Raw genomic sequence first — 26,345 nt, forward strand, 5'->3', positions numbered from 1 at the left:
AGCAGTACCAGTACCAGTACAATGAGCTGATCATGCACAATTATGTACTCTGATAACGAACGATTTATTAGGACAGCAAATCACGCAATTGGCTCACAAGTATATTTGCAAAATAGCATATATCATGCAGTAGAACGTACGTAGTATGGACCATGAACCATGACCCCATATATCGAGCCAATAAATGGAGGGTAACGTGTCAACAGGGGCCGTTAACCAAAGCTGCAGGGTCCCTCCCCAAACAGCTCAAACAACCGTGTCCTGAAAACACAAAAGAGGACCCTCGTTAGTGCACAGATCTAGGGTGGGGGAGGGGAAGGCATGGGCCAAGAACAGGCTCAGATGGCTACAGGAGGTTGATAGTAATGCCAATGTCAATGCGGGGCGCCAGCCGGGGTCCGGCGGAGGAGGTACCACCGGCCGTTCAGGGCGTACTGTGCCGGTGTGTGCCCCCTCAAGTTTGTCACGATCGGTGAGGGCCAAAACGAAAATCATGAAGGCAATGCTGAACGGCGGTGAGCCGGTGACGCCAACTGGATTCATAAAACCTACTACGAATCAATCTGTGACCGTTTCTCATAGCATGCACGATCCATAATAGTTTTTATTTATTTATTTGCAGATCTAGCAAGAAAAAACTAGGCGCCACTCAAGAGCAGCAGCACGCTCGGCCGCAGAAGTGCAGAGGCAGTGATGGATGGAATCATGGAAATGAGCAGCGTTTGCTTTTCTTTAACACGAACACAGTAACACTGTAGTCTGTACTAACCACTGGCAGACTGGTCTGAGTAAAAGAAAAACCTGGCAGTGTTACCAGTCCAGCCGTCCTCTTCCCTCTCGCATCACTCCCAAGTCCCACCTCTGCCGCTGCCTCACCCGCGCGCGTCCCCCGCCCATTGCGCCTGCGCTGTCCACCACTGTCTTCCCTCACCTCGCCGGCCACTTCCAGTAGTACTCCCTTGAATCATAAATATTTATTATTTTAACTAAAATCCGATTAAAATTTTAAAGCTTAATATTTTCATAATATTATATTTTTATTATATATTATAACTATATTTTAATAAATAATATTAATTAAAATTGCACATCAAAAATCGAAAAAATAAAAAAAATATTTATAACCAAAAGTATTTATTTAAGACCTATGCCTAGCCATATACTACAAGGAGAGAGGGGGAGCGATGAGGAATGGTCTAAATTTGTCATATCTAAAATTAATCATGTTATAAATTTTTAATCAATAATTTAATTGACTGCTATACTTTCTTAGCCTCTAACTCCTACATTATACATTTGAATTAATTTTATCACACTTATAACTAAAAATTTGTCAAACAAACAAAATCCCTGCGGCTTTATCCAGCAGCAGAAATATTTCAAAGGCCGTAGGGCGTAGGCCTGGCTCTCCTCTGCCCCCCTACCCTCCACCACTTCCCCCTACAAGCCAGCCATCCAGCCCAGCCATTCATGTCCATCACCACCATGTGTCGCCAGGCCACCTCCACCTCCGCCTCCACTCTCCACCCACTCCTCTCCCCGCACCATTAAACCCGCTCGCTCGTTACCAAGCTCCATCCATCGGCACACTCGACGCCCACCCAGCTTTGAAGCTTTGGGGGGTTTGCTCCGTGGATCGGCGCTGCTAGCTGCGGCCGGCCAGGCGGCGGCCATGACGGGCATCGACCTCAACACCGTCGGGGAGGAGGACGAGGAGGAGGAGGCGCCAGTGTTAAGGGCGAGGGGCGCGGTGTGCCTGGAGCTGTGGCACGCGTGCGCGGGGCCCGTCGCGCCCTTGCCGCGAAAGGGCAGCGCCGTCGTGTACCTGCCGCAGGGCCACCTCGAGCACATCGGCGGCGACGCGGCGGGAGCCGCGGCGATGCCGCCTCACGTGTTCTGCCGCGTCCTCGACGTCAATCTCCACGTGAGTTTGTGTTCGTCGCTGCTTGGGCGCTTGTGCTGTGCTGTACGGTGCCCGCGAGCCCAATGTGTTCGAGCTATTGACTGAAGGGGCCTGCTTTCCGTCTTGTTCGTGGTACAGGCGGATGCCGCGACGGACGAGGTGTACGCGCGGGTCACGCTGGTGTCCGATGACGAGGAGGCGCAGAGGCTGGCTCGGGAAAGGGAGGACGAGGATGCAGCTCGCGACGGCGACGGCGCGGACGGGGATGCCGTGAGGCGGATCGCGCCGACACCGCACATGTTCTGCAAGACGCTCACGGCTTCCGACACCAGCACGCACGGCGGCTTCTCCGTGCCGCGCCGCGCTGCTGAGGACTGCTTCCCGCCGCTGGTACAGGCATTACCGTTGACGAGGTCCCATCTCATGGTGATTAGGATTTAGTAGGTTGCTTGGGTTACTGACTCTGATTGGTTTGGCGTGTTCAGAACTACAGCCTGCAGAGGCCTTCTCAGGAGCTCGTGGCCAAGGATTTGCACGGCACCGAGTGGAAGTTCCGACATATCTATCGAGGTACGGCAAGAGAGTTTCTTCATTAGTATATGAGCTGCACCGGTACTGTACATTCGACTTCTTTATTAGGATTCTCTCTGGAAACATGGAACGCATTTCGTAGCACGTTATTCAGGCTTAACTACTCCACGCGACTCAGTTTAATGGGAGTTCAATTGTGCTCACTGGGAGCCTGCATTTTCAGTGATGATTGACCAACTGTTCACTTGGGATATCAGGACGAGTTATTGAATTATTGTACTATTTATCATGTCTAAGCAGTAAGGAGGACATGCAAGGTGGTTTTATTTGGATGAGCATAACCAAACTACACTAGATTGTTGGTTATTTGCATTTGCTTCATTTCAGTCTGTAAGTTTCTGCACATTTCTGAACACACATATCTCAAAGCTAATCTAAATAGTCAGGAAACCGACTGATACTTAACAAAAGATCATGCAACTTGCAAATGGCAAAACTGCTGTTAGTAATTGTGCAAAAGATAAAAATGACGTGGTCCAGAGATTCTAATAGGCCTCCTTTGTTACAGGCCAGCCACGAAGACACCTCTTAACCACTGGATGGAGTGCGTTTGTCAATAAGAAGAAGCTGGTCTCTGGGGATGCAGTTCTGTTCCTTCGGTAGGCATTTAGTTCATGATGTCATGAACTGGAGCATACTGTACCTTCTCTTCTGTAAAGACTTCTCATTCTTTTGCAGAGGTGAAGATGGAGTGCTTCGATTGGGAATGCGCCGAGCAGCTCAGCTAAAAAATGTAATCCCTATCCCTGCACTTCATAACCAGTGCTCAAATCATAGGAATCTGGGAAATGTCGCACAAGCTGTGGCCATGAAGTCTGTTTTTCATATCTACTACAATCCCAGGTAAGAAATGTACTTTTCTGGTTATTTTCTTAACTATCCAGAGGGCTGTATTGGTAATTGTTTGACTGGCACACAACTATAGTTGCGCTAGAACAAGTTATGCATGTCATTTATGGAAGCTTAAACAGTAGCAAAATGTGAAATTTATTCTTGTTCCTTAACGGCATGCTCAAAGCCATTTACTAGCGAGCAGACTATGATAGCCTGCTTGTACTTGCTTCAAAACTTAGCTGACGCGAGAATCCAGTGCTGCCTGTTTTCAAGTATCCAATCTAATTTTTTAGTATCTCAATTGTGGCTGCTGTAGTGCTGCAGTTGACTACCCAAAAACCAGCCCCCTCCCTCCTGGCCATGACAAATGGTAAAAATGATCTTTTGCGCTAGGATTTAAATGTCCATTTGTTCTACTTCTTAGTTCTTTTGTGTGCCAGGATTTAAATGTGTGGATAGTTAGAAGTGTGAACATAATTTTAGATATACTTTTTCCTACTCATCTCTCTTCTTGTTGGAGCATGTCGTGATGCCAGTTCCCGCCTTTAATAAATTACTTGAACTCACAGGTTAAGTCAATCTGAATTCATTATACCCTATTGGAAGTTCATGAGAAGCTTTAACCAACCATTTTCGGTTGGAATGGGATTCAGAATGAGATATGAAAGTGAAGATGCTTCTGAAAGAAGGTTACTATGGTGCAATAGTTATATTTATCTTTTGCGAATGGGTTTGCCACTAAGGTCATTTTGATTTCTCTCATAATGGTGCGTTCAAAATCATTTTTTCAGGTGCACTGGGATAATAATTGGAAGCAGAGAGGCAGACCCCATGTGGCATGGTTCAAAATGGAAATGTTTGGTGGTATGTTATCTTCTGTCTGTATTTGTATATAACAAATGCCAATATTAGTTTCAGTTTTAGCAGTGTTTCTATGTATTCTTAAGAACATGATTGCAAGTAGAATCAATGTCTGCGTCTAGTTGTACTAGATTGACATCCTTCCTTACATGGTGACTTTTCTAAATCCTGAACTAATTTAAAGAAACAAATACATTACTGTACTCACTCCTTGTACTAAGCTTGAAATAATCAATGTAATTTCCGTTCTTCATTTTTTTCTTTGGTTATTATGCTACTAATCAAGTTGTGTCCATCTAGTGCATCTGAAACTGATCTTCAATTATTTTATTTTTTTGCTGAACATAGTGTCTTTTCTTAGTTGAAATTCGTGATTCTATTTGGTTTGAGTGCTAATCACAATACCTGATCGAATAAAAACTGTAGAAGTACGTAAAAGTCAATCTTAATGTCCTTAACCAAAGTTTTCTTATGGGATATTTGAACCCTGCGGTATTATTTTGTTACTTGCCCTCTAGGATTGTTGTGGGATGTAAAATTCAAAGCTGTAGTTTACATGCCATTGTGGATCAGACTTCAGCTTGATCCTTGATGCAAAATTATTATCATCTGTACTTTGTTGAATCTGTTCCCTTCCCTTCTGTAATCTCGTTGTTCCTGGCTCCCATATAATATTGACTGATGGTCATCTTGACAGGTCAGATGGGATGATGATATAGAGTGCCGTCGGCCTAATAAGGTATCACCTTGGGAGATTGAGCTCACAGGACCAGTTTCAGGATCTCATATTTGTGCTCCCAATTCGAAACGTCTGAAACCCCTCCCCCAAGTTAATCCAGAGATTTCGCTTCCAAGTAGGTAGTTTTACAAGTAAAAGGAGAACCATTAGCCAAGCTTTATGTGTCCTGCTGAACTTTTCTCTCTTTTGCTATTCTGGCAGATGGAAGTGTCACTTCAGATTTTGCGGGATCTGCCAGATTCCACAAGGTCTTGCAAGGTCAAGAATTGTTGGGTTTCAAAACCCACGGTGGTGCTGCTATTTCAGCTTTGCAGGCAACCGAAGCAAGAAATTTTCAGTACAGTGATCAACGTAGTAGCTCTGTCAACATGAGCAACAATATCTTAGGGGTTCCAAGACTTGGTGTTAGATCTCCAACCGGAATCCCTGGGTTTTCCTACCATTGCTCAGGCTTTGGGGAATCTCAAAGATTCCAAAAGGTCTTGCAAGGTCAAGAAGTGTTTCGTCCTTTCCGAGGAGGAGGTTTGGTTGACGCTCATATAAGATCTGCTGGCATGTATCAACCTGACGGTACCCATGCATCTGGTGCAGCTTATAAATGGCTTGCACCACAAGGATGTGATTTTCGACAGCCAACAAAACCAGTTCTTCTGTTGCAAGCATCCTCCCCATCATCTGTGCTGATGTTTCCACAAACTAGTTTAAAGATGCCTCACTTTGAATATGAGTACAGCTGCCTGGATAAGGCTGAGGATGGTAGACGTGTTAGGGTTAGCCCTACACAAGATATGGGAAGAACCAATCAAGCGTTATCTCTTTGGCCTCATCTTGTTTCAGGCAAAGTGATAGATGAATGTACTGGAACTGAGAAGTTGCACTCCCCTGTCAGTGACGCAGAGCATGAATCAAACAACGAGAGTGCCATCGAAAATGGCTGCAAAATATTTGGTATCTCATTGGCTGAAAAGGTCCGATCATGTGATGAAGCAGACTCTAGCAACGTGAATTATAATTCTCGGTTCCAGTCTTCAAAGCCACAAATGCCGAAATCACTAGGCAGCTGTTGGGCCACTGTAAGTTGTTTATTATGTTTTTACATTGTTTTATTTTAATTCCTCATTAACTGAAAACTTTGCAGGTTCACGAGTAAAGGCCTGTTGTTGGCGGGGTGGTTGATGTTCAGCAGTGGATATGATGATCTGATCCATCTAGTGCATCATGGTAGAAGATGCAGAAAGGATTACGGATTGCAACTATCATGTTAGTGATACTCAAGGACGTAAAACCTCATTTCTGACTGTTTCTTCACCCGGTGCGCTGATGCCTCCAACATCCATATTTTTTCAGGGTCTGCAACGTCCTGGACGTCACTAAAGGGTGACCTGATGAGTCATGAATCAGGGATGCTTGACAAAGCTGTAATGTACTTTTAAGCTTTGAATATCTTATTATAACCTCTATCTTAAGCTACCTTTGTAATCAGTACTTGTATTGCAGCAACTACTTTTTTTCTCTTTAAGCTGTACGTTATGTAAGCCTTTTTAGAGGGCATGCTTGGACTAGCACCAATTTCCAAGTACTTGAATGGTTTCGTTACTCGTCTCCTGGGACAATTCTTTTTCGTGATGATCGATTGGCTCTAGTCTTGTGGACACCATATGTTGTATGGTGTGCTTGTACAATTGCACATCGCAGCGGTGAAGTGAGAGCATAATTTGACCTGCCAGAAGTCACCTTGCCCTCTTCCTTCGTCTGTTCAACCAATGAATATAGCCAATCGATTGGGCTCACTTTGCAGAACAGGTCAGCAGCAGCATCCTTTGCAGGAAATGCTAGCTTATCATATAATCATCTGTTCCTGAGTGATTGCCTGGTGACCTTGTCTGTACAATACTACAATTATTGGTCACACTTGAAACTACAACAGTAGCCAATAACTAGTACTGTGCACAAAGGCTGCGTGGAGACCGCCGTCTCGTGCAAGTTACAACTCATTCATTGTCTCAGTCAAATCAAGTGCAGGCGAGACACATACAATGGATGAAAGCCCCAACAAGACCAGGATGTAGTGAACAGAAAGCAACGAAACTTCCGTGTCCATGAGGTCTCTTCCAGGGATCACAAACATGGTTCTCAAATATTACGTGTCAACTATCGATCAAGTACTGATGGACCTGTCCAAGCAAGTTCAATCGAAACGTGCACACAGGGAAGTAGCCATCTCGCCAGAACGTGAAACATGCACGTACATAGACCACTCTTCAAGGTCAGGGTCATTGGAGTCTTGGGTGCGTTTGATTGGCCGTACTAGCATTGTTCAGGATGGGATCGTCTACTATGAGGACTCATCCCCGTGTTTAATTGGGAATTCGATGAGGACTCATCCCCATATTTAGTTGGGCGTACGAGGACTTATCTAGGATAAAATTTGATTCAGATTTTTAGTATATTGCTTCTAAGATGATGCACCACTAGATACGTCGAACGAGCCGTCAGACCGTCCCGTGTGAGCAGTACTTAAATTTTTTATCTAATTAAAAAATTTGTTTTCAGTTACTCTAAAAATTCTTAAATTTTTTATACATGTTCTATAATCTATATGTAACGATTCACTAAAAAACATATATAGAATTTAAACTAAAATTCTAAAAAAATTATATTTATAACTTCTAACAATTGTTAAGGTCTCAAATAAATTTTCAAAAATCAGGAAAAATTTACTAATATTCTTCTTATATGATGTACTAATTTTTAAAATTATTTTCAATCTTAAGTTATATAGTAAAAAAATAAGTTCTTTTATAATACTCTATTTAATACATTTTTATTATCTTATACAGCTCATCTTGGATGAAACTATTCATGCAAACAAACAGAATCTTATACCAAATTATCTCATTCTATACAACCAATTAAACACATTATTATACCATCATATATATCAAAATAAACAACCTACTTATACTATCTTATCCGGAATCACATCCCATTCAGAACGATATCATCCTATTTAACAGGTCGTTGAGGCCATTTGCCCATCCTCAGCTGCAGGTCCCTGTGAAGAAGGCTCGACGACCTTGACTTCAGTCTTCAGAGAAGGGTATTTGCTTGTCTAGCACCACAAAGGCACAGCCAGGAATCCAGCATAAATAACGCACAAGTGCAGCACTCGCTTCAGACCTCAAAATTGATGCATTCCTCCATCCAAGCCAAGAAGAATCCCTGCATATCTCCCAAACACCCAGCAAAATGGTCAGAGTCCTCTATCTTGCCTTCTTTTCAGTACTCCTTGTTGTGCTATGCTCTTCTGCATCATCGCAGACAACAGTGAGCATTGGTGCATCCCTGGTAATAGAAGAGAATGACAAAGCCTTACTCGTTTCACCAAACCATTCCTGTGGTTTCTACAAAGGTGGCGAAAATGCCTTCTACTTCTCCATCTGTTTCACAAATACCATTGACAAAACTGTCATCTGGACTGCAAACCGTGGTGTTCTGGTGAATGGTCATGGCTCCAAGATATATTTCAATAGTGATGGCAACTTAGTCCTCCATGATGCTGGTGGATCCATTGTCTGGGAGAGCAAGATAAGCCTTGGCAAGGGCTCAACAGTTCATCTCCTTGAAACTGGCAACCTTGTTATCAAAGACTCCAGTGATGGTATCGTGTGGGAAAGCTTTGATTCAGCCACTGACACCTTGCTTCCTTTGCAGCACCTTACTAAAAACAAGAAGTTGGAATCAAGCTACTATAGCCTGTATTATGATAATGACAATGTCCTGCGGCTCATGTATGATGCACCGGAGGTCTCAAGCATATATTGGCCTAATCCAGATAAAGATGTATTCCAAAATAGACGGACTAACTACAACAACTCCAGAATTGAAGTCCTTAACAAAATGGGCTGTTTCCTTTCGAGTGATGGGCTCAACATTGTGGCTTCAGATTTCGGTCCTACTAGTGCATGGAGAAGGCTAACAATCACCCAAGATGGCAACCTCAAAATGTACAGCTTGAATGCATCAAAAGGGAGCTGGATAGTCACATGGCAAGCCATGCAAGAAATCTGTAGGGTACATGGGTTATGTGGAAACAATGGAATTTGTGAGCTCTCACTGCCAGGCCCTCAATGCTCTTGTCCTCCGGGTTCTGAGATGGCTAATCCACAGAACTGGACCGAAGGCTGCCAACCAATGTTCAGCAACAACATCAACCAAGCCAAGGAGCAAGTTAAGTTTATCAAGTTACATCATACGGACTTCCATGGCTTCGATATGAGTAGCTATAACCCTTCTGTTTCATTCCATGATTCCAAGAAATATTGTATGAACATGACTTCATGCCTTGGCTTTTCATATCGGTTGACTGGACAAGGTGCATGTTACCCCAAAAGTCTGCTCTTCAATGGTCGGGTCTGCATATGGATTCCATAGAGGCAACACGGAGTGGTCCTACTATTATGCATTTGTGGGAGTATTGGGTGGTTCAGAGTTGTTCTTTGTTTTAACAGCATGCTTATTTCTTCGAAGCAAGCAAAGTATTCCAGATATAGTAATGGAAGGGTACAAGCTGATCACAAACCAGTTCAGGAGGTTCACATACCGGGAATTGAAGGAAGCAACAGGAAATTTCAGGGAAAAGATTGGAAGGGGCGGTTCAGGAATTGTTTACAGAGGGGTACTCAACAGCAAGCAAGTTGTCGCTGTGAAGAAGCTAACAAATGACACACGTTGACGAAGAATTTCGAGGGGAGATGACTGTGATTGCGAGGATCAACCATATCAATTTGCTCAGGATTGGGGATTTTGCTCAGATGGAAAACATAAACTACTGGTATACGAGTATGTGGAGAATGAATCACTAGACAAGCACCTCTTTGGCACCACTAACAATGAACAATTACTTGGATGGAGCCAGAGGTTCAAGATTGCATTGGGAACAGCGAGGCGATTGGCATACCTCCACCACGAGTGCCTTTGAGTGGATTGTCCATTGCTTGTGAAGCCCGAGAACATTCTCTTGACCAGAGACTTTGAAGTCAAGATAGCAGATTTTGGTCTAGCAAAGTTGTCAAAAAGAGACTGCTCTGGATTCCATTTCTCCCACATGAGAGGAACAGCAGGTTATATTGCTCCTGAATGGGCATCAAACTTGCCAATCACAGCAAAGGTTGATGTCTACAGCTATGGTATTGTGCTTCTTGAGATTGTGATGGGAACAAGGGTTTCAGCTCAGACAACACAAGATGGAGAGCAGCTGGAGTTGAGGACTTGAGGGAGATTGTGCAGGTACTCAAGCAGGTCCTAGCTACTGTAGATCCTTCGCATATAGTGGACCCTAAGCTACAAGGTCAATTCAATCCTCAGCAAATGGTGAAGATATCCTTGTCATGCACGGAAGAAAGGAGCATGAGGCCAACAATGGATGCAATTGTTACAGCGCTCATGGCATGTGATGACGATGACTACATCAAACCGACAGTATGTAGCAAATAATGGAAATAAGATAAGGGGTGAACTGGCAAGTTTCTCTAAGTAATCTTGGAGTTTGTCCGTGCATATGAATGTATTTGATAATTTAGCAGAAAATGTTACTTTGTACTCCTGTTCATGGAATTAAAATGGGGGTGAATTCGCAAGTTTCTCTAAGAGAACTTGAAAATTTGTTCCTGCTTATGAATTAACTTGGTAATTTGCGCAGATTGTGTTATTTTGTAGTCCTGTTCCAGTATTAAAAGAAGAAGAATCAACTAAGAGTTTTCCTACATTTACCGATGGCTTTTCAATGAATGCCAACCTCAAGAATCTTTCTTGCTATTAGCAGCTAAACCTGTTAGAGGGGTTGCTCCACCTTTTCCTACAGAAGTCACAATGCCACAAATGAAGGGATGTCACTATATCAAGAAAGTTCAATTCTCTACTTCCTAATCTCATAACTGGAACCCAAAGAACTTTGGCACAGCGTTTTCCTGTTGCCTAGTTAGCGAATGCCCTTGTTAGCCTGCGACTGCGTAAAGACACGCTGAGGCCAGAGAATCCATGGGTCAGTCCAAGACTGATCATACATTGTGACTTTGGAATCCAAGTGGTTGGCTAGGCTCGGTGGAATTTCCGGCTCGTTCCCCGACCTGCGTTGGCTTCGTCTAGTGCTTTGAGATTAAGTATGCGCACACGTGGCTTCAATCGGGAGGGATGCTGCAGAGGAGGGAGTTTGTAACAGCCCAAAATTTTGCCAAACAAAAATTTCTCAAGAAAAATATCTTTAATGCCTTTTTATAAAGCAAAGAAAGGAAATAAAAATGAAAAAGAAAAAGAAAAAAACCCTCTCTGGGTCCCTCCCTCTCTTTCTCTTCCAGTCCAGCCCACTCTCCCCCAATCTCTTTTTTTCTCCCTGGCCCGAACCCACGCTCAACCCATCTCAGCCTCCCTCTCCAGCCCACCTCCCCTCTCCCGCGCCCTCCGACCCAGCCTCGCGCCTCCGGCCCAGTCACCTCGGCCGCCCTCCTTTCTCGCCTGCACGCGGATCAGGCCCAGCCGTGACGACCCATTCCCCCTCCCCTCCGCGCGCGCCCGCCCTGGGCCGAAGCCGTGCCGCGCTGGCCCGACTGCCGCGCTCACCCGGGCCCAGGCTCCGGCCTCACTCTCTCTCTGCACGTGGGCCCCAGCCGTCAGCTTCCTCTTCTACCTCCCGCCGCCCTTCCTTTCTTCGCTCGCTGTAGCAATCCGACACCACCCGCTCAATCCGCGCCAAGAAAAAGGAATGGAGGACCCCGCGTCTGCTCGGATGGGATCATACGCCACAAAGAAGGAAAGGGAAGCAAATCGCACGGTGAAATCGGGCGCAGACGCACGGTAATCACTCGCGGGAATCGTGCCGGCCGCCGAACCCTAGCTCGTTGCGAATCCGCCCGGCCTATAAACCCCCAAGACTCCCCCTATAGCACCACCAGTGCCTCCACACGCCCTCGTCGAACTTCCGCCGCCGAGCCCCTGCACACTGCCCTGACGCGCACATGTGCGCCAAATGGAGTCTCCAAGGTACCAGGGAGCTCCTTCGCCACTCGCCGTCAAAGCTCGGGCGCCGCGACGAGGTCTTTAGCCACTGCGGCGAGCGTGCCGCAGCGGAGATCGCCGCCGTCTTAACATCGCTGGAGAAAAGGTAGGCGAGTGGCGAAGGAGCTCCCTGGTCTTGCGTAAACGGCCCATATTAGATCCACTTACCGGTCGGATCTTTAAAGCCCCCGCCCAGTCAGCTTACCCACGTCAGCTGTCACGTACGATCTGTCCAACGTGGCAGACTCATCAGCAGCATGAGCCCCGTCAGCAAGGCCCGTTGGCAGTGACGTAAGCCATACGCAATAAATCAGTTTTCCTTGAGAAAAATAATTTTGAAAATCCAATAAATCCTGAAAATAGGTTTTTTAATAGACTAGATTAATGCCCGCGTGTTGCAAGCAGGAGTAGAAAATTCACACATGATAACATAAACAAAAATAAAAAAAATACAAACTATTTGAGATTATGGTTGCTGTACCGCCCTCATAGAACCAATCAAGCTCCTTTTTGTATCTGTAAAAAAAATGCAAATGAAATCCAAAATTGTGAAATTGATGAAAATATATAGGATTTGAATTTAGATAGGAAAGTAGATATGTAAGTAATTACATAAATCTAAAGGTTGACCGAGAAACCTTTATCAATCTGACAAACCGCACTCAACTGGAGAGCACCTCCAACATTTCCATTGCCAGATAGTGCCTCCCTCTTTAGTGCCCTCAACGCGCTAAATGACTAGCACATCATAGGAACCCTACACATTAACAAACAAACCTAAAAAAAGAAGCAAGAATCGTTGAAGGAATGATGAGATCAAATATTGGCAAAATGCAATCCTGGCAACAATGATCAACCAGTCCAAGATTGTGACAATATGATGTAGCCTAAACCGTAAATAATTATTGACCTCTTTGAACCAAGCTATCAAATAGATAAAAATGAAAAGTAACCCAAAAAAAAGAAAATTATACTTCCAAGCCCAATCTGCTAAAGCTAATATAAATGTGGAAGGAAATCTACTCTAATCTTTTAGAATTAACTACGTTTAGACATAAAGAACTATCAGGATTATGATAGAATAGATAAAGCACACATGATCTATTCATATTATATCATGGTGTCAAGAGGATGTGAAACCATTTTCATATGCCAACCACGTGTTTGTAATATGTACAATTAAACATCCATAGGTTCCTTTTAAAAAAACATCTATATATTTAGTATATTAAGACATCACTGTTTCCACAAGCTCGAAGGACTTGCTTTGGAACCATGGAAATTGAGCAATTGAATGCATCTTGAATTGAAAGACATGCCTAGAAGAAGAGAACAAACATAATGCATTATTTGTAATATATCTTAATTTTTTACATTGATAAATTGATCATTAATTTTAACCGATTACTATAAATCACTCTCAACAGTTTACAGAAAGAAAACCACACGTATGAATTGTCTTTTACACGTCGCAAATCGCATGTATTCATTATCTCTAGACGATGATCACTGATTACTTTTGCTAGGCATCCAAGCATTATGGAATGCATAAGATTAGTACGCTAAAAAAAATCTAAACCATGTATAAACTGGAGGAGGGCAAAGGAGGCGGAGGAGGGCTATGAGAGAGAGAGCGAGAGAGGGGGGAGGAGAGAGAGAGCACCAGATGGAGAAGGCCGGTCCTTGGCGAAGGTGACGGCGCAGGTGGAGGTGAGGCCGAGCTCCCGCACAAGCAGCACCGTGACGAAGCTGTGTCACCCATTGGCACCAGGTCGAACGGGGGAGGCAGGCCTCCAAACTCCAGCAGCCTGGTTCTAGGAGGGAGGCTGACGCGAGCTCAAGAGAATGCAGTGGAGGTGCTTGCCGGAGATGGAAGAAGCCCGTCCGCCTCGTGCATGTGGCGCTCGTCCTACTGCCACTCCTCCACCTCCGCTCGTCTAGCCACCGCTCCTCTTCCACTCGTCTAGCCATCGGATCGGGCCGCCTCGAACTTGGGGGATGCCGGATCTGACCACCCTCGATGTGCGCCGTGGGACATAAGGAGAGGGACGGATGAGGGTGGATCGGTGGAGTAGATGATCGAGGGGGGGGGGGGAGACTAAGGGGGAGAGTCGGGGAATGGAGAGAGCGAGAAGGGTTGGGTATGCAAGCAAGGAATCATACGATCGAATGACGTTGAGGAGGATGCAAGCGGGCGATCGTGAGGTCGAGTGGGCGTGTGGATGAAGGGCGTGAGCGTTTGATGGGGCAAATGCACAACGATCGAACGGACGGAAGGAGGACGGGCAAAGGAATCGAAGGAGGAATCTTGCAGACGGAACATGGCTTACTTCTTTTTTAAGTAGGAGAGAAAGTTTTGGTAAAATATTTAATAAATTAGAAAAAGGTTTAGCGATGTTTTTCTTTGTTAACATAAATAAAATAAAATGTTTTATTTCTGTTTTAATATATTTTAGTGATAAAATAATAAACAAAATTTGAATAATGTTTTGGAAAATCTAGAATAATAGTTATAACGTTTTAATAGGTTTTCTATAATGTTCTTAATTATGAAAAAATGGTAAATAGTTAGGTAAATCTAGAAAAATGTTTTCCATAATAAAATAATTATATAAAAACTGTTTTAATTGTTTTTAATGTTTTCTTAATTCTTAAAAAATCATTTTTAATTAAAACTTTCTAGAAAATCTAGAAAAATCCAGGAGCCTCTATAAAATTCCTATGCTCTTCTTTCACCCTTCCAAGCTATATCTCCGGTTGCAACTTTGATCTAATCATTTCCTTCACCAATTATTCTCCAAAAATCATAAAAAACAATAAATCTTGGCTTTTGGTGTTTATTGCCTTGTTTTCTTTTGCGATTAGACGTCGACATCTAGGAGCAGGAGTTTGCAAGTTTTCAAGGCCAGGAGTTCGAGGATCCCGCTGAGCACCAGGGTGAAGACAAGTTGTCCTTGATGCATTTTTATCCTATGTTTTCTAAATATTTTTGTTTTATAAAGTTATATACTATTAGTTGTCGGTGGGAAATCCATGATAGGCAATACCTTAGTTTTTCTCATATATAACTTGTGGCCTCAGTTTTGGTAGGATTAATGATAGTATTGCTTAGCCATGCTTGGGAAAACACTTGGTAGAATAATTTTGATAGTGGTTATATGCAACATGAGATAAAATTTGTGATAATATTTTTGGCAACATGGACTAGGGAATTGAGCAAGAAGTTGGGTTGGCTGCTAGGGGTAGATGGATGGTAGTTTTGTTCTATTCGATTAAGGATCGGTTCATAGTACGATCGGACCAAGCTTTACAGCATAACTACAAGCCTGGTATGAGACGAGCCTGGCCAATTAATTAGTCTCTCCCAACATAGTTTAGACCAGGTGTTGGCGCAGGGAATGGATGAGATTTCCTTGGACTCATAAGACATAAGAGGGGGCTTCTGTTATTGAGGATATTTGTGTCACTCGGTAGTGAAACCTTAGCTTGTAGATAATTGTTGGAAGAAACTTTGTAAAGGCCTTGCAGTGAGAATCATTGCCGTATATCTCGAAAGTGTGTAAGTGTTTGATCAGCGCCGGCGTAACGGACGTGTTTTGCCATACACCTCGGAAGTGTTGTACACCCCTGCGTGCACGTGTTTTGCTTCTCTAGCCCATTTCCGCTGATGTGGATGTGGGGCTCATCATGGCAGCTCAGCCGGGCTAGGTCTGACGTAGAGCTAGTTAAGTTGCATCTCCACTCAAGTTCGACTCACTTGATCGCTCTGTTCGTCGATTCTATCTCCATTCGTCAAGTGCAAGAGGTGAATGGCAGGAGGAAGCGAAGGGACGGCATCGGCAACGTCGGTTCCAATGGAGGTTTCGAGTGAGAAATGACTTAAGACTCAAACCTGTTAAGCTGTCATTCTTACTCGGTTCCTTGCTGCTCAAGTCTGGTATGGTTAATTGAACATGATGACTTACCTTGTTCTAGGTATATGTTCAGGTACAATTGTAAGTGATGGTCATATAAAACAAAAAGGCATGAATATGGTTAATTGAACATGATTGTGTACCTTGTTTTGGGTATATGTTTAGGTACATGAGTAGCAGAATTGTAAGTGATATTCATATGAACCAAAAAAGGGGCCATGCTGGACCAAGCCCGACTGGGCTACCACGACAATCCCCACATCCACATCGGCGGAAATGGGCCAGAGAAGCAAAATATGTGCGCGCAAGGGTGCAGTTCAAATCGAGCCAAATTTGTGGATGACTATTTACAACAAAACAACTTCTATGAGAAATCTTAAAACCAGCCTGACTTTAGGGGTTTACATTTTCCCATTTATGAGTTGTGACTTGTGAGTGGTGACCAAGCCCTAAGTTACTGCTCTTCATCCATAGCCATAGGGTTCCTTTGGATCCCAGAGCTTCATTTTTCCTCTAATTTTTCAGGTGATGACAATCCAATTCAAGTCTTTTCACCCGTACTACTATAGTATACATTAGTGCTTCACTGCTTTCTACCTGCTCCTACATGGATGACACAAGATCAGTTTCTCCATTGATGGATACTAGTAATTTGTATCAAGCACTATCTGTGTTTGCAGAGTCCAGTTTTGGAATCTCATCGGGAATCTTATGTTTCTATTCCTCCAACTTCCTTTCATGAACACGTGGAATAAATAATTCGATGCAAGTGCGCATGCAAATATGGATCCATAAATGTATTAGGAACTTAGACTACCCCCAACGGATTCTCTTCACGGCCAGATTCCCGTCGTGAAGGGATTCCCGTTCCCTTCAGCGCTCCCAACGGTTTCCCTTCACGGTTCCCTTCACGACGGGATTCCCAGGGTCATTCCCTTCAGGACGGGATTCTCTCTCCTTTCCCTTCGCGATTCCCTTCGAAGGGAAGCTGTTGGAGATGAGAGGAAATAAAGGGAATGAGAACAGGGAAGGGAATCGGGAAGGGAACGAAATGAAGGGAATATAGTTGAGGATAGTCTTATTGTAATTGTAACTCTTTTCTATTTTCTGGGGCAAACTTAGGGAATCCCACTACTGAGGAGCTCAGTGAAGGTCAAGGAAATCTCTTCCTACTTGAAAAACCTGTAAGGCGTGTTCCGTCAGCCCGCCAGATTCCTCCGCCCATCCGCTCGCCCACACGATCGCCCGTTCGCCTAATCGGACGCCCGTGCGCTTCGTCCGCACGCCCGTGCCCGCGCCCTCGCCCAGCACCCACACCCTCCTGCCCTCGCCCAGCGTCATCGCTGCCGCAACCGTGCCCTCCTGCCCTCGCACAGCTATGCCGCCGCGTACCCTTCCTCTGCTCCCTCTCTCCATCTATCCCACGGCGCGCATCAATGGCGGCCAGATCTGGCGGCACCCGAGCTCGGGGCGGTCAGATCCGCCGGCTAGACGAGTGGAGGAGCGGCGGTTGGACGAGCAGAGGCGGAGGAGCAGCTTCGCCTCCTCCAGTGCCACTGCTTCCCCTCTTCTCCTTCGCTCCTTCCTCTCCGACCCCGCACCGCCCCTCCCCTTGCACCTCCTCCTGCGCATGGCTAGAGCATCCTCCAATGGCGGATCCATGCGTGGAGTGTCATCGGCGGTTGGACCAGGAGCGTGCGGCGGGGATCCATGGGGCCAAGGCCCGTGTGCGACGCCATCCTCCACGCCCGCCGCGTGGGCCACGTCGTCCTAGGCACCCTTCGCGTACCCTCCGCATCACCATGCCAGCCTTCCCCGTGTCCTCTGGACCTCAAGCCGATGTCCATGAGCTCGACCGCTCAGGTCTGCAGCACTTTGAGCCTGCCGCTCACCACCGCCACAAGATGCTATGGCCTATAGTCCCGCAGTGGTGTCGTTCCTGACCAACATCACGAAGGTAGCAGCGGGGCTCGGTGCCGCAGCCTCCCTCCTCTCCGCATCCCTTTACACCTTCGACAGCAGTGAGCACGCTGTCATCTTCGACCGCTTCCCGGGGTACTCCCGGAGACCGTCGGCGAGGGAACCCACTTCCTAGTGCCATGGCTCCAGAACCCCTACATCTTCGATATCCCCATGAGGCCGCACAACTTCTCCAATTCAGGGACATAGGACTTGCAAATGGTCGACCATCTTCACCTCCCTCGGGACTTGAGTATGACGACAAGGTGCTCCCCTCCTTCAGCAACGAGGTGCTCAAGGCCATCGTCGTAGCTGGTGTGTGGATTTGTGATGGTTACAGGGAAGGATGGAGCTGTTCAGGACGCACGTTTACCCCAAGAACAAGTACCTGACGCTGCAGATGATGAGCTCGGCCAAGGGCGTGGTCTGTGAGGACATCTTCAAGAGCTGGTGAGTGTGTCAGTATTAGCTCTCAATTAGGTGCATCAGTCAGGTAGAATTGTTGTTGCATTTTGTAGTTGTGCAAAGCTCACATTTTTACCCTCCAGTGCTTCGTAAAAAAATTAAAGAGATCACATTTTTACTGATTACATGTAGACACATGATTGTCTAATACTGCAATTACAAACTCAAATTTGCTGTACACCACAAAAATTCATCGGCTATGCATTTGCTACTTACCATTCATGTTCAGAAATGGCAAAATGTGCAGAGTAGTGATTCTGAAATTGTCTCTTGATAGATTGTATTTTCTGAAGCCTGGTGGGTTGGTACAAAAGAAGAAAATTAGAAGAATTGGAACTTGAGTTTCCAAAAGAATTCCAAAATGTTTGTTTTCTTTGCATCCAAATTCATTTCTTCTATTTCCTATTCTCTTTGTGTGCATCATATATGCTTCTTCATTTTCAATAGATGGGACGCAACAGATTGTGATTTTAGAGGTGGAGCAGGTGTCACCATTGATGAAGCAACTCGCAACAAACCTGGAAAGGAAATTGCTGAACCCCGTTCACCGAAGTTTGAATCTGATGGTGATGGTGATGCTTCTGAAGATTCAGATCATATCGATGAGAATAACACACAAACTATGAGTGAAGCACCTTTAGTTAGACAATCTACTAGGACTGCTGGGAAAGCCTTGATGTAAGACCCTTTCACTCTTTTTCAATCATTAAGCCCAGCGATTAGCCATTAGTACTTTCTATCTTTCATGCTTTCTATGGAATTATTTTGTTTTTTTCCATTCCTAGACTACAGGCTTTCGCATGCTAAACATTTTATGCAAAATAGATTGATAAATGTGAGAAGAGTGGGGAAAAAACAGTTTTCTCGGCTAACTATTGATGATCTTGCATCACAAGTACCCTGTCGTTTTTTGTTGCAATAGCTATCTTACATTTTCTTCTGTCGTGACATTTTCTATGCTGGTCGTGTCATCGAAGAGTATGTACAATTTGTGGTTGCAGCAACAGGGGAACTGTTTAAACTTCACTGCAATGATCTTTTTTTTAAACTAAAGTTAACAAATGTTGATGCTTCTTAGTGCTTTATCATATTGCATGTTCAGCCAACCAATGCCACTCTTGTATTTTGCTAAATGCATATAAAATTAACTTCAAGTACCAGATGAAGCTATATCAATATTAATGGACATGGCTATGAAGCGTCACCTGTAAAAAAAGCATTAAAGATGACTGGCTATGATATTCAATCATTTGTTGTTCATATCTCCAATTGACTTATTCCCATGTGTTGTAAGAGCTAAAATATCACCTTCATTGACAATACACATAGCACCATCATTATGACTTTCCTTCTTCAATGACAAAACCGTCAAGTAACAATTTTTTAAATATGTATCTCTATCTTAGTTTGTTAACTAACATTCATAAACCTCATATATAATAGTAGTCGCTCCTTTAGAGATGGAGCATTATATTTAAACCTTTAGTTATGAAAATAGTTTGGTCGGTCCTCTACTTTTGCATAACAGTGTTTGGGTTGGCACCTAACTTTGTCCTTTGAGAAAGCTCTATATTAGATTCATGGTTCAGAAGTTTGTACGAATTTTTGCCTCCCATTACAATACACGGGCAAAATGCTAGTACACATAACATAACTTAAACTTCTTTTAAAAAAAATAGGATTTTTTAGATCCAACTAAATATCTAATTTCTTTTTCTAGACCCAATTAAATATCTTTTCCCCATTTTATAAATAAATGATTTAGCAATCTTTTGTAGACCCTCTGCCAGATCTCTGTCCTTTTCCCATTTTTTAAACATCTGGGTGTAGATGTGTGAGTGTTTTTACAGGAACTGAACTGCACATTGCCAGGGCTCCGGTGCGCCTCGAGCTCCACCTTCGCGGCTCCGCGCCTGATCTAGCACATAAAAAATGAGGATGGGCATGCAAAGAGGGCGGCCCACGCGATCACCGACGGAAGCTCCGCGGGCGGCTCGTATAAGCGGCAGCGCGCGCGAATACGCGCGCCACGATCTAGCCACGTGGGCACCTCATCGTTGCCCTACCGCGGTGATCGGAGGTCCCCATCTTCTACATTTCTGAGGATGCGGCAGGGGTCGACTTCCCACACTCCGGCAACCTAGTCATCTCGGCGGACGTCGTGGGATACGAAGTCCGGTGGGTGTTGGTCAACTAAGGCAGTTCCGTAGACATCGTCTTAGCGGAAGCCTTCGATCAGCTGCATATCCCGTGAAGATTCCCGCAAAAATTCTAGAACGATTTTCGCAGGTTCTCAAAGAAAAAGAAATGTACTGCACTCGCCCAGATTCCGGCGAAAATTGATAAAAGAAGACTAAATTAGTATATTGTTAATATCCACTCTTCGGCTCTGGAAATCTGGAAGCTGGAGAATCTGTCCATTAAGGATGTGTTTGGTTCAATAGATAGAGCCATTCGGGAGATGATCATTAGCTTTTTAATCTGTCTGGATGGGGGCGGATCAGAATAAGGGAATATTTTTTAATTATGCAGGATGAGTTCGTCAAAAAAACAAGTGGACAAAGTCATCCATCTTTTTCCTCTGCTTTTTGTTGTCGCTAGCAGCGCTCGGCATGGCGCTCAACGCTCGCGGAGGTCAAGTCGCCTTTCCACCACTGCCTCTGCCGGACTTGCCTGCTCCTTGCGCCCGCCTAGGCCTAACCACCGCCCGCGGCCTCTGACCTAGCCCGACGCGCGGGTATGCCACCGGTTGTAGCTCCTCCTACCGCCTCGTGCTCCACGGCCACAGGCGATGAAGGAGGAAGCAGGACTATGACGACAACCCACCTCAGCGGCTCACGACAACTAACATGATGTCTGGGAGCTTCATGGGGCCACGAAGATCGTGCATGCACGAGGGATCGACCGGCAGTGGCTCAGATCGACGGGGCATCGGTGAGGGGCAGCGACCAAAGCATCACGCCAGTGCCAGAGAAGAAGAGGCGTTGCCTCCTGTGATTGAGTGGGGCAAAACGTGGGAAAGGTAGAGGAGGAGCTCAGGGCGGAAGGAGGCAGAGTTTGGCTCACCGGTTTGCGAGAACGAGTGCGCGCGGCGGTGGCACTTTCCGCTAGAGCAGAGGGAGGAGATGATGGCGTGGTGACGACAGGTGACTCGTTATGAAAGTGGGATGTTGGTGACTTGAGGCACACGTTCTGGATGGTTTCAAGTGCCATCGCTCATTGGGTAGACGTGGCAGCAATCGAACATCTAGATGCCACTGTTGGCACCGACAAGGAGTTCGATCCTATCGCATGGGCATGGTGGCACGTATTCTGCACGACCTCGTCCATCTAACCAAAGAAAAAAAATAAATCATTCCATTCATATCTAATCAAATAAAAAAACATCGTATCTATAAAAACATGAATCATACTATCTCATCTCATTCAATCACATCTTCCAACTACACACATCCTAGAAGTAGAGACGGGAAGGACCCTGAGAGTGCAGTTCTGCACTTGCCATCACCATGCGTCCATGCGCCTGTCAGACCGGATCGCCGAGTGCGAGCCCGCCAGGCCACCAGCAACGGCAGAGAATGGCACCCACCCGCAAGGCAACGGCACGCAACCGCCTTGCGGGCCGTGAGCCCGTGCGAGCCCGCCAGGCCACCAGCAGCACCCACCAACGCAGCCCCCGGCGCTGCGTTTGTTTGTGACGACGAAAACTCGCGGCCGAAATTGGTCGTAATTGGTCGTAACGTATCGCGAAAACTCCGCTCTCTCGCCCATCTCGCCGCCCGTGTAGTGAGCGGTCGTGGAGCCGAGCCTTGTACAGTATATTCCTGTTCCGCGCCGCGCCGCTCCACACAGCGCAGTAGTTGCCTCAGGGTCAGGGCACCGCCGCCCACCGGCCCTAGCCAGCCTCTCCGCCCGCCTGCGACTCGCCCGCGCGGTCAGCGACCTCGGGGTGCGTTGCCTCGCAGGTGAGTCTCATCTCCCATCCGCTTTGGCCACTGTTAACGCCTAGTGTCATTGGGGAATTCTGCCGAATACCCTGTGGGCGGGACGACTGTGCTCGATGTTTTATTACAGTGCCGGTTGAGGGTTATATTCCAACAATAATGTTCCTACTTGTGAGTCGCTTCTTGCTCGTGGAGGCATTAGGCATGATAAGTGGCCTCTTGTCTCATGGATGCACCATCACCAAAGGGGGTCTCTAAAAGAAAGCAAATATACTGATCAAACAGCGGGCATTTTTGGAGCTTATATTATGCAGCAGAAGATCTAAGAGCAATGCAAATTAACTATTCGTATTTTTCCTCAAAAATAAATTATTCTTACTTGCATAGAACGTATATACGTTGAAATTTAAGTGACCCATGAGTCTTATATACAAATTAACATTTTTAACCGTCTCATGCAAGAAGATATATTATTGTGAGAATATTTATTACCAGAAATATGAATTATAAAGTATTGTTTCAGTGTTCCACCAATCAATTACATTTGATGGAAACAATTTATATACATTTGTCCTGAGAAGGACTCATAAAAAAAAGCAAATGATCCTGATTCTTCATTTTGCTAATGCAGCTCAACATGAGTAGGCGGGGTGATCATCTTGGTCATCACATGCCAATAGATCTTTTACAATTTCATTCATTGTAGGCCTGCTGTTTCTTTCTTCAAGGCAAGCTATAGCAACTTTCAACATTGTCGTTGCTTGCTCAGGATTGAAATGACCATTCAGTCTTTGATCGACGATATCCTTGACATCTCCACTCTCCAGAAACTGACTTGTGACCTGCACAAACTGTCTAAGCTCGACCTCCTTCCCATCCACTATTATCCCACTTGAGATCTGACTTCCTGTCACAATTTCAAGAAGGACAACACCGTAACTGTAGACATCAACTTTTGCGTTGATTGGCAAGTTTAACGCCCATTCTGGTGCCATGTAGCCCATTGTTCCTCTCATGTGGGTGAGATTGAAACTGGAACTGTCTCTATTTGAGAGTTTGGCTAGGCCAAAGTCTGCTATCTTAGCTTCAAAATCTCGGGTCAGGAGTATGTTCTCTGGCTTTACGTCACAATGGATTACCCACTCAAGGCACTCATGATGGAGGTAGGCCAAGCCTCTTGCTGTTCCCAATGCTATTTTGAATCGCTGACTCCATGCAATTAATCTCTCACTACTTACATTGCCAAATAGATACCTGTCCAGTGATTCATTCTCCACATATTCATAAACCAGTAGTTTGTGTTGACCCTCGGAGCAAAAACCCCACATCCTTACTAAATTCATGTGGTTAATCCTCCCAATTATACTCATTTCTGTTTGCAATTCGTCCTCACTACGTGAGAAGTTCGTTAGCTTCTTCACTGCCACTACTCGCTTATCTTCAAGTACTCCTCTGTAAACAATTCCAGAGCCCCCTCTTCCAATCTCTTCCTTGAACTTTCCAGTTGCTTCCCTTAACTCTCGGTATGTGAACATCCTGAATTGGCTTGCTACCATCTTGTAGCCTGCCACCATTGATTGAGGTATGTTTTGCTTGCTGGAAAGAAACCACCAGCCTGTACCAGTAAAGAGCAGTACTAGGGCTCCCAGTATTGCTGCAAACACATAATAAGTCGTCCAACGTTTATCGACATTGTTCATTCCATACATACTTGCAGATCCTTCTACAATCTCAGGAATATCCGGGTTGCATGTGAGACCAGACTTTCTGGAGACTAAGGATGTTGATTTGCCCATATTCTTAGGTAGTTTTATATAGTTGTCACCAGGAAAATTTGGGGAGCTGTAGCCATTGAAGAGTACAGCTTTGGTGAAGCAAGATCCCGTCCTGTATGTGAAAGCAGAGCAGGAACAGATATCCAAGCAAGTTTTCTTGCATTCTTCAAGTGAGAAGGTCTGGTTGTAGGTCAGATCGAAGCCATAGAAGTCGGTTTGAGGGAGCTTGATGAACTCAAACTCTGTGCTGTTGCAGCTTTTGCTGAATTGTGGCCAACAACCTTTGTTCCAATTCTGTGGATCAATCATCTCATATCCTGGTGGACATGAGCAATGGAATCTTGGCAAGAACTGACATATCCCATTCTGTCCACATAGCCCGTGCACATCGCACATTTTTGCTATAGCCTCCCATGTGACTACCCAACTCCCATTTGATGCATCCAAGCTGTACATTCTGAGGTTTCCATCGTAATCAATTGTCAGCCTTCTCATGATTACTGTACCCCAATCAGATGACTTTACCTGAAGCCCATCACTTGATAGGAAATAACCTTCAGCGTCGAGGACTGCAATCCTGGAGCTATTGTAGTTTGTGCGCCCATTTTGGAACACTGAATAGTCTCCACTTGGCCAATAGATGCTTGATATATTTGGTCCATCATACATGAGGCGCAGCACATTGTCATTGTCGAAATAGAGGCTATAGTAAACAGAGGCTAACCTTGTTCCTTTGGTGAGGGGCTGAAACGGCAGCAAGGTGTCAGTTGGTGAAGAGAAGCTTTCCCATAGGATTGCACCGTTGGGGCCTTTGATGATAAGGTTGCCGGTATCGAGAAGCGATACTGTCGTGCCCTTGCCAGAGCTCGTCTTGCTGTCCCATGTCACGGTTCCATTGACATCAGTGAGGACCAAGTTGCCATCATGGTTCAGCGAAACCATGGAGCCACGACCATTCACCGGGGATGTGGGGTTTGCAGACCACACGACAGTCTTTTCCATGGTGTTGGTGAACCAGATAGAGAAGGAGAAAGCATTCCTTCCAACTTCATAGAAGCCGCAGGAGAAATCAGCACTTGGTGAGGTAAGGAAGTTTTTTTTGTACCCTTCTACCAACAAGGATGAGCCAGTGCTTAGCATCGAATGGGGTGAACCATATGAGCATGGAAGAACGGTGAATAATGGAAGAATGATTAGACAGAGGAATGTGGTCATTTTTCGTGGTGTGAGGGGGATGCTATGGTGCTTCTGTTTATGATGTTCGGGTTCATGAACCATGAACTATGTAGTCCTTATGCAGCTCCCACTTGCCGGATGCCACTAAGGCGGTTTGGTGGAATCCAATTTGACTCCATGCTGCAACTTTTATGTAGCAAGGAACAGGTAGGTATTTCTTCACGTGGATTCTCATCTGAGTCACCCATGGCGGCTTAGAGGGAGAGAGAGAGAGAGAGAGAGAGAGAGAGAGAGAGAGAGATGAATGTGATAGTTATCCCTTTTGAAGGTTTGAAGGGATTAATTGACCTGAGATGTGAATGCAAAATTTGTTTCTTTATACTTTTGTAGGACAATCTACTTAAGATGCCAGATGCGTTTCCTTCAATGATATTTCTTGGTCCTTTGAATTTTTTTTTTCATATGCTTCGATGGTATTGAGCTGTCTAGCAGATGCCAGCCCTTCGAATCAGGAACTGAAGTTTGTTGGTGACAAGCTGCCTATTATTTCTCAAAATCATTTTTTTTTGCAATGTTTCATTGATTCTTTTTAGGCCTTTCCGTAGGAGGATGGGAATTATTAGCTACTTGGAGCTAAAATTTTCCTGCCGTATATTTTATGTCATCGTTTGAGTGGATGAGTTGGGTATTCCTCGCAATAGAGGCGGAAAGTTGTTGGTTAGGCTGCCTGCCTGTTTCCCTGCTCGTCATGGAGATAGTGATGTTTTTAGAGTGAACCTGTGGGCGAAAGCCAATAGACTTAGCTGACACAACCGCAGAATACGACCAAACACGGGGATGCGGCAGTCTTTTTCCAAAGTGCACTGATGTTGCAAGTAGTCAAGAAAAAAAAAATTACCACTTGCAAGTCACAGTTGAGGCCCGCCTTAACCGGGTCGCAACTCCTTTTTCAAACGAGCAGCACTGGTTGTATGGCGGCCGGCGTTCGGTGCCGTGATGATGAATAAATAGTCTACTGGTTGGTAAATCAACGAATAATCGTTGGTCTAAATCGTTGGCCGTTAGTTTTGTTCAAAATAAATACAATAATTGTTGGTCGTTTGGTCAAGTTCACAACAGAGATGTTCCAGT

The 26,345-nt window shown here is 45.1% G+C and overlaps 2 protein-coding genes and 1 pseudogene across 2 annotated transcripts; 2 read left to right on the top strand and 1 right to left on the bottom strand.

Moving 5' to 3' along the window:
- Positions 1 to 1,373: 1,373 nt before the first annotated feature.
- Positions 1,374 to 6,524, top strand: LOC133917339 (auxin response factor 2-like). The gene is made up of 11 exons (XM_062361246.1): positions 1,374 to 1,924; positions 2,042 to 2,293; positions 2,389 to 2,473; positions 3,003 to 3,093; positions 3,173 to 3,337; positions 3,898 to 4,017; positions 4,120 to 4,192; positions 4,887 to 5,043; positions 5,130 to 6,001; positions 6,067 to 6,188; positions 6,276 to 6,524. Exons 1-10 carry the CDS (start codon positions 1,673 to 1,675, stop codon positions 6,076 to 6,078), a joined length of 2,079 nt encoding a protein of 692 aa, XP_062217230.1. The 5' UTR covers positions 1,374 to 1,672; the 3' UTR covers positions 6,079 to 6,188; positions 6,276 to 6,524.
- Positions 6,525 to 7,987: 1,463 nt separating this feature from the next.
- Positions 7,988 to 10,550, top strand: LOC133889182 (putative receptor protein kinase ZmPK1; annotated as a pseudogene).
- A 12,112-nt stretch (positions 10,551 to 22,662) lies between these two features.
- On the bottom strand, positions 22,663 to 25,788 carry LOC133917349 (putative receptor protein kinase ZmPK1). Its single transcript, XM_062361257.1, has one exon. It carries the CDS (start codon positions 25,314 to 25,316, stop codon positions 22,896 to 22,898), a length of 2,421 nt encoding a protein of 806 aa, XP_062217241.1. The 5' UTR covers positions 25,317 to 25,788; the 3' UTR covers positions 22,663 to 22,895.
- Positions 25,789 to 26,345: the final 557 nt, after the last annotated feature.

This window comes from Phragmites australis, chromosome 1 (genome assembly GCF_958298935.1).
Source record: "Phragmites australis chromosome 1, lpPhrAust1.1, whole genome shotgun sequence".
NCBI classification, from domain to species: domain Eukaryota; kingdom Viridiplantae; phylum Streptophyta; class Magnoliopsida; order Poales; family Poaceae; genus Phragmites; species Phragmites australis.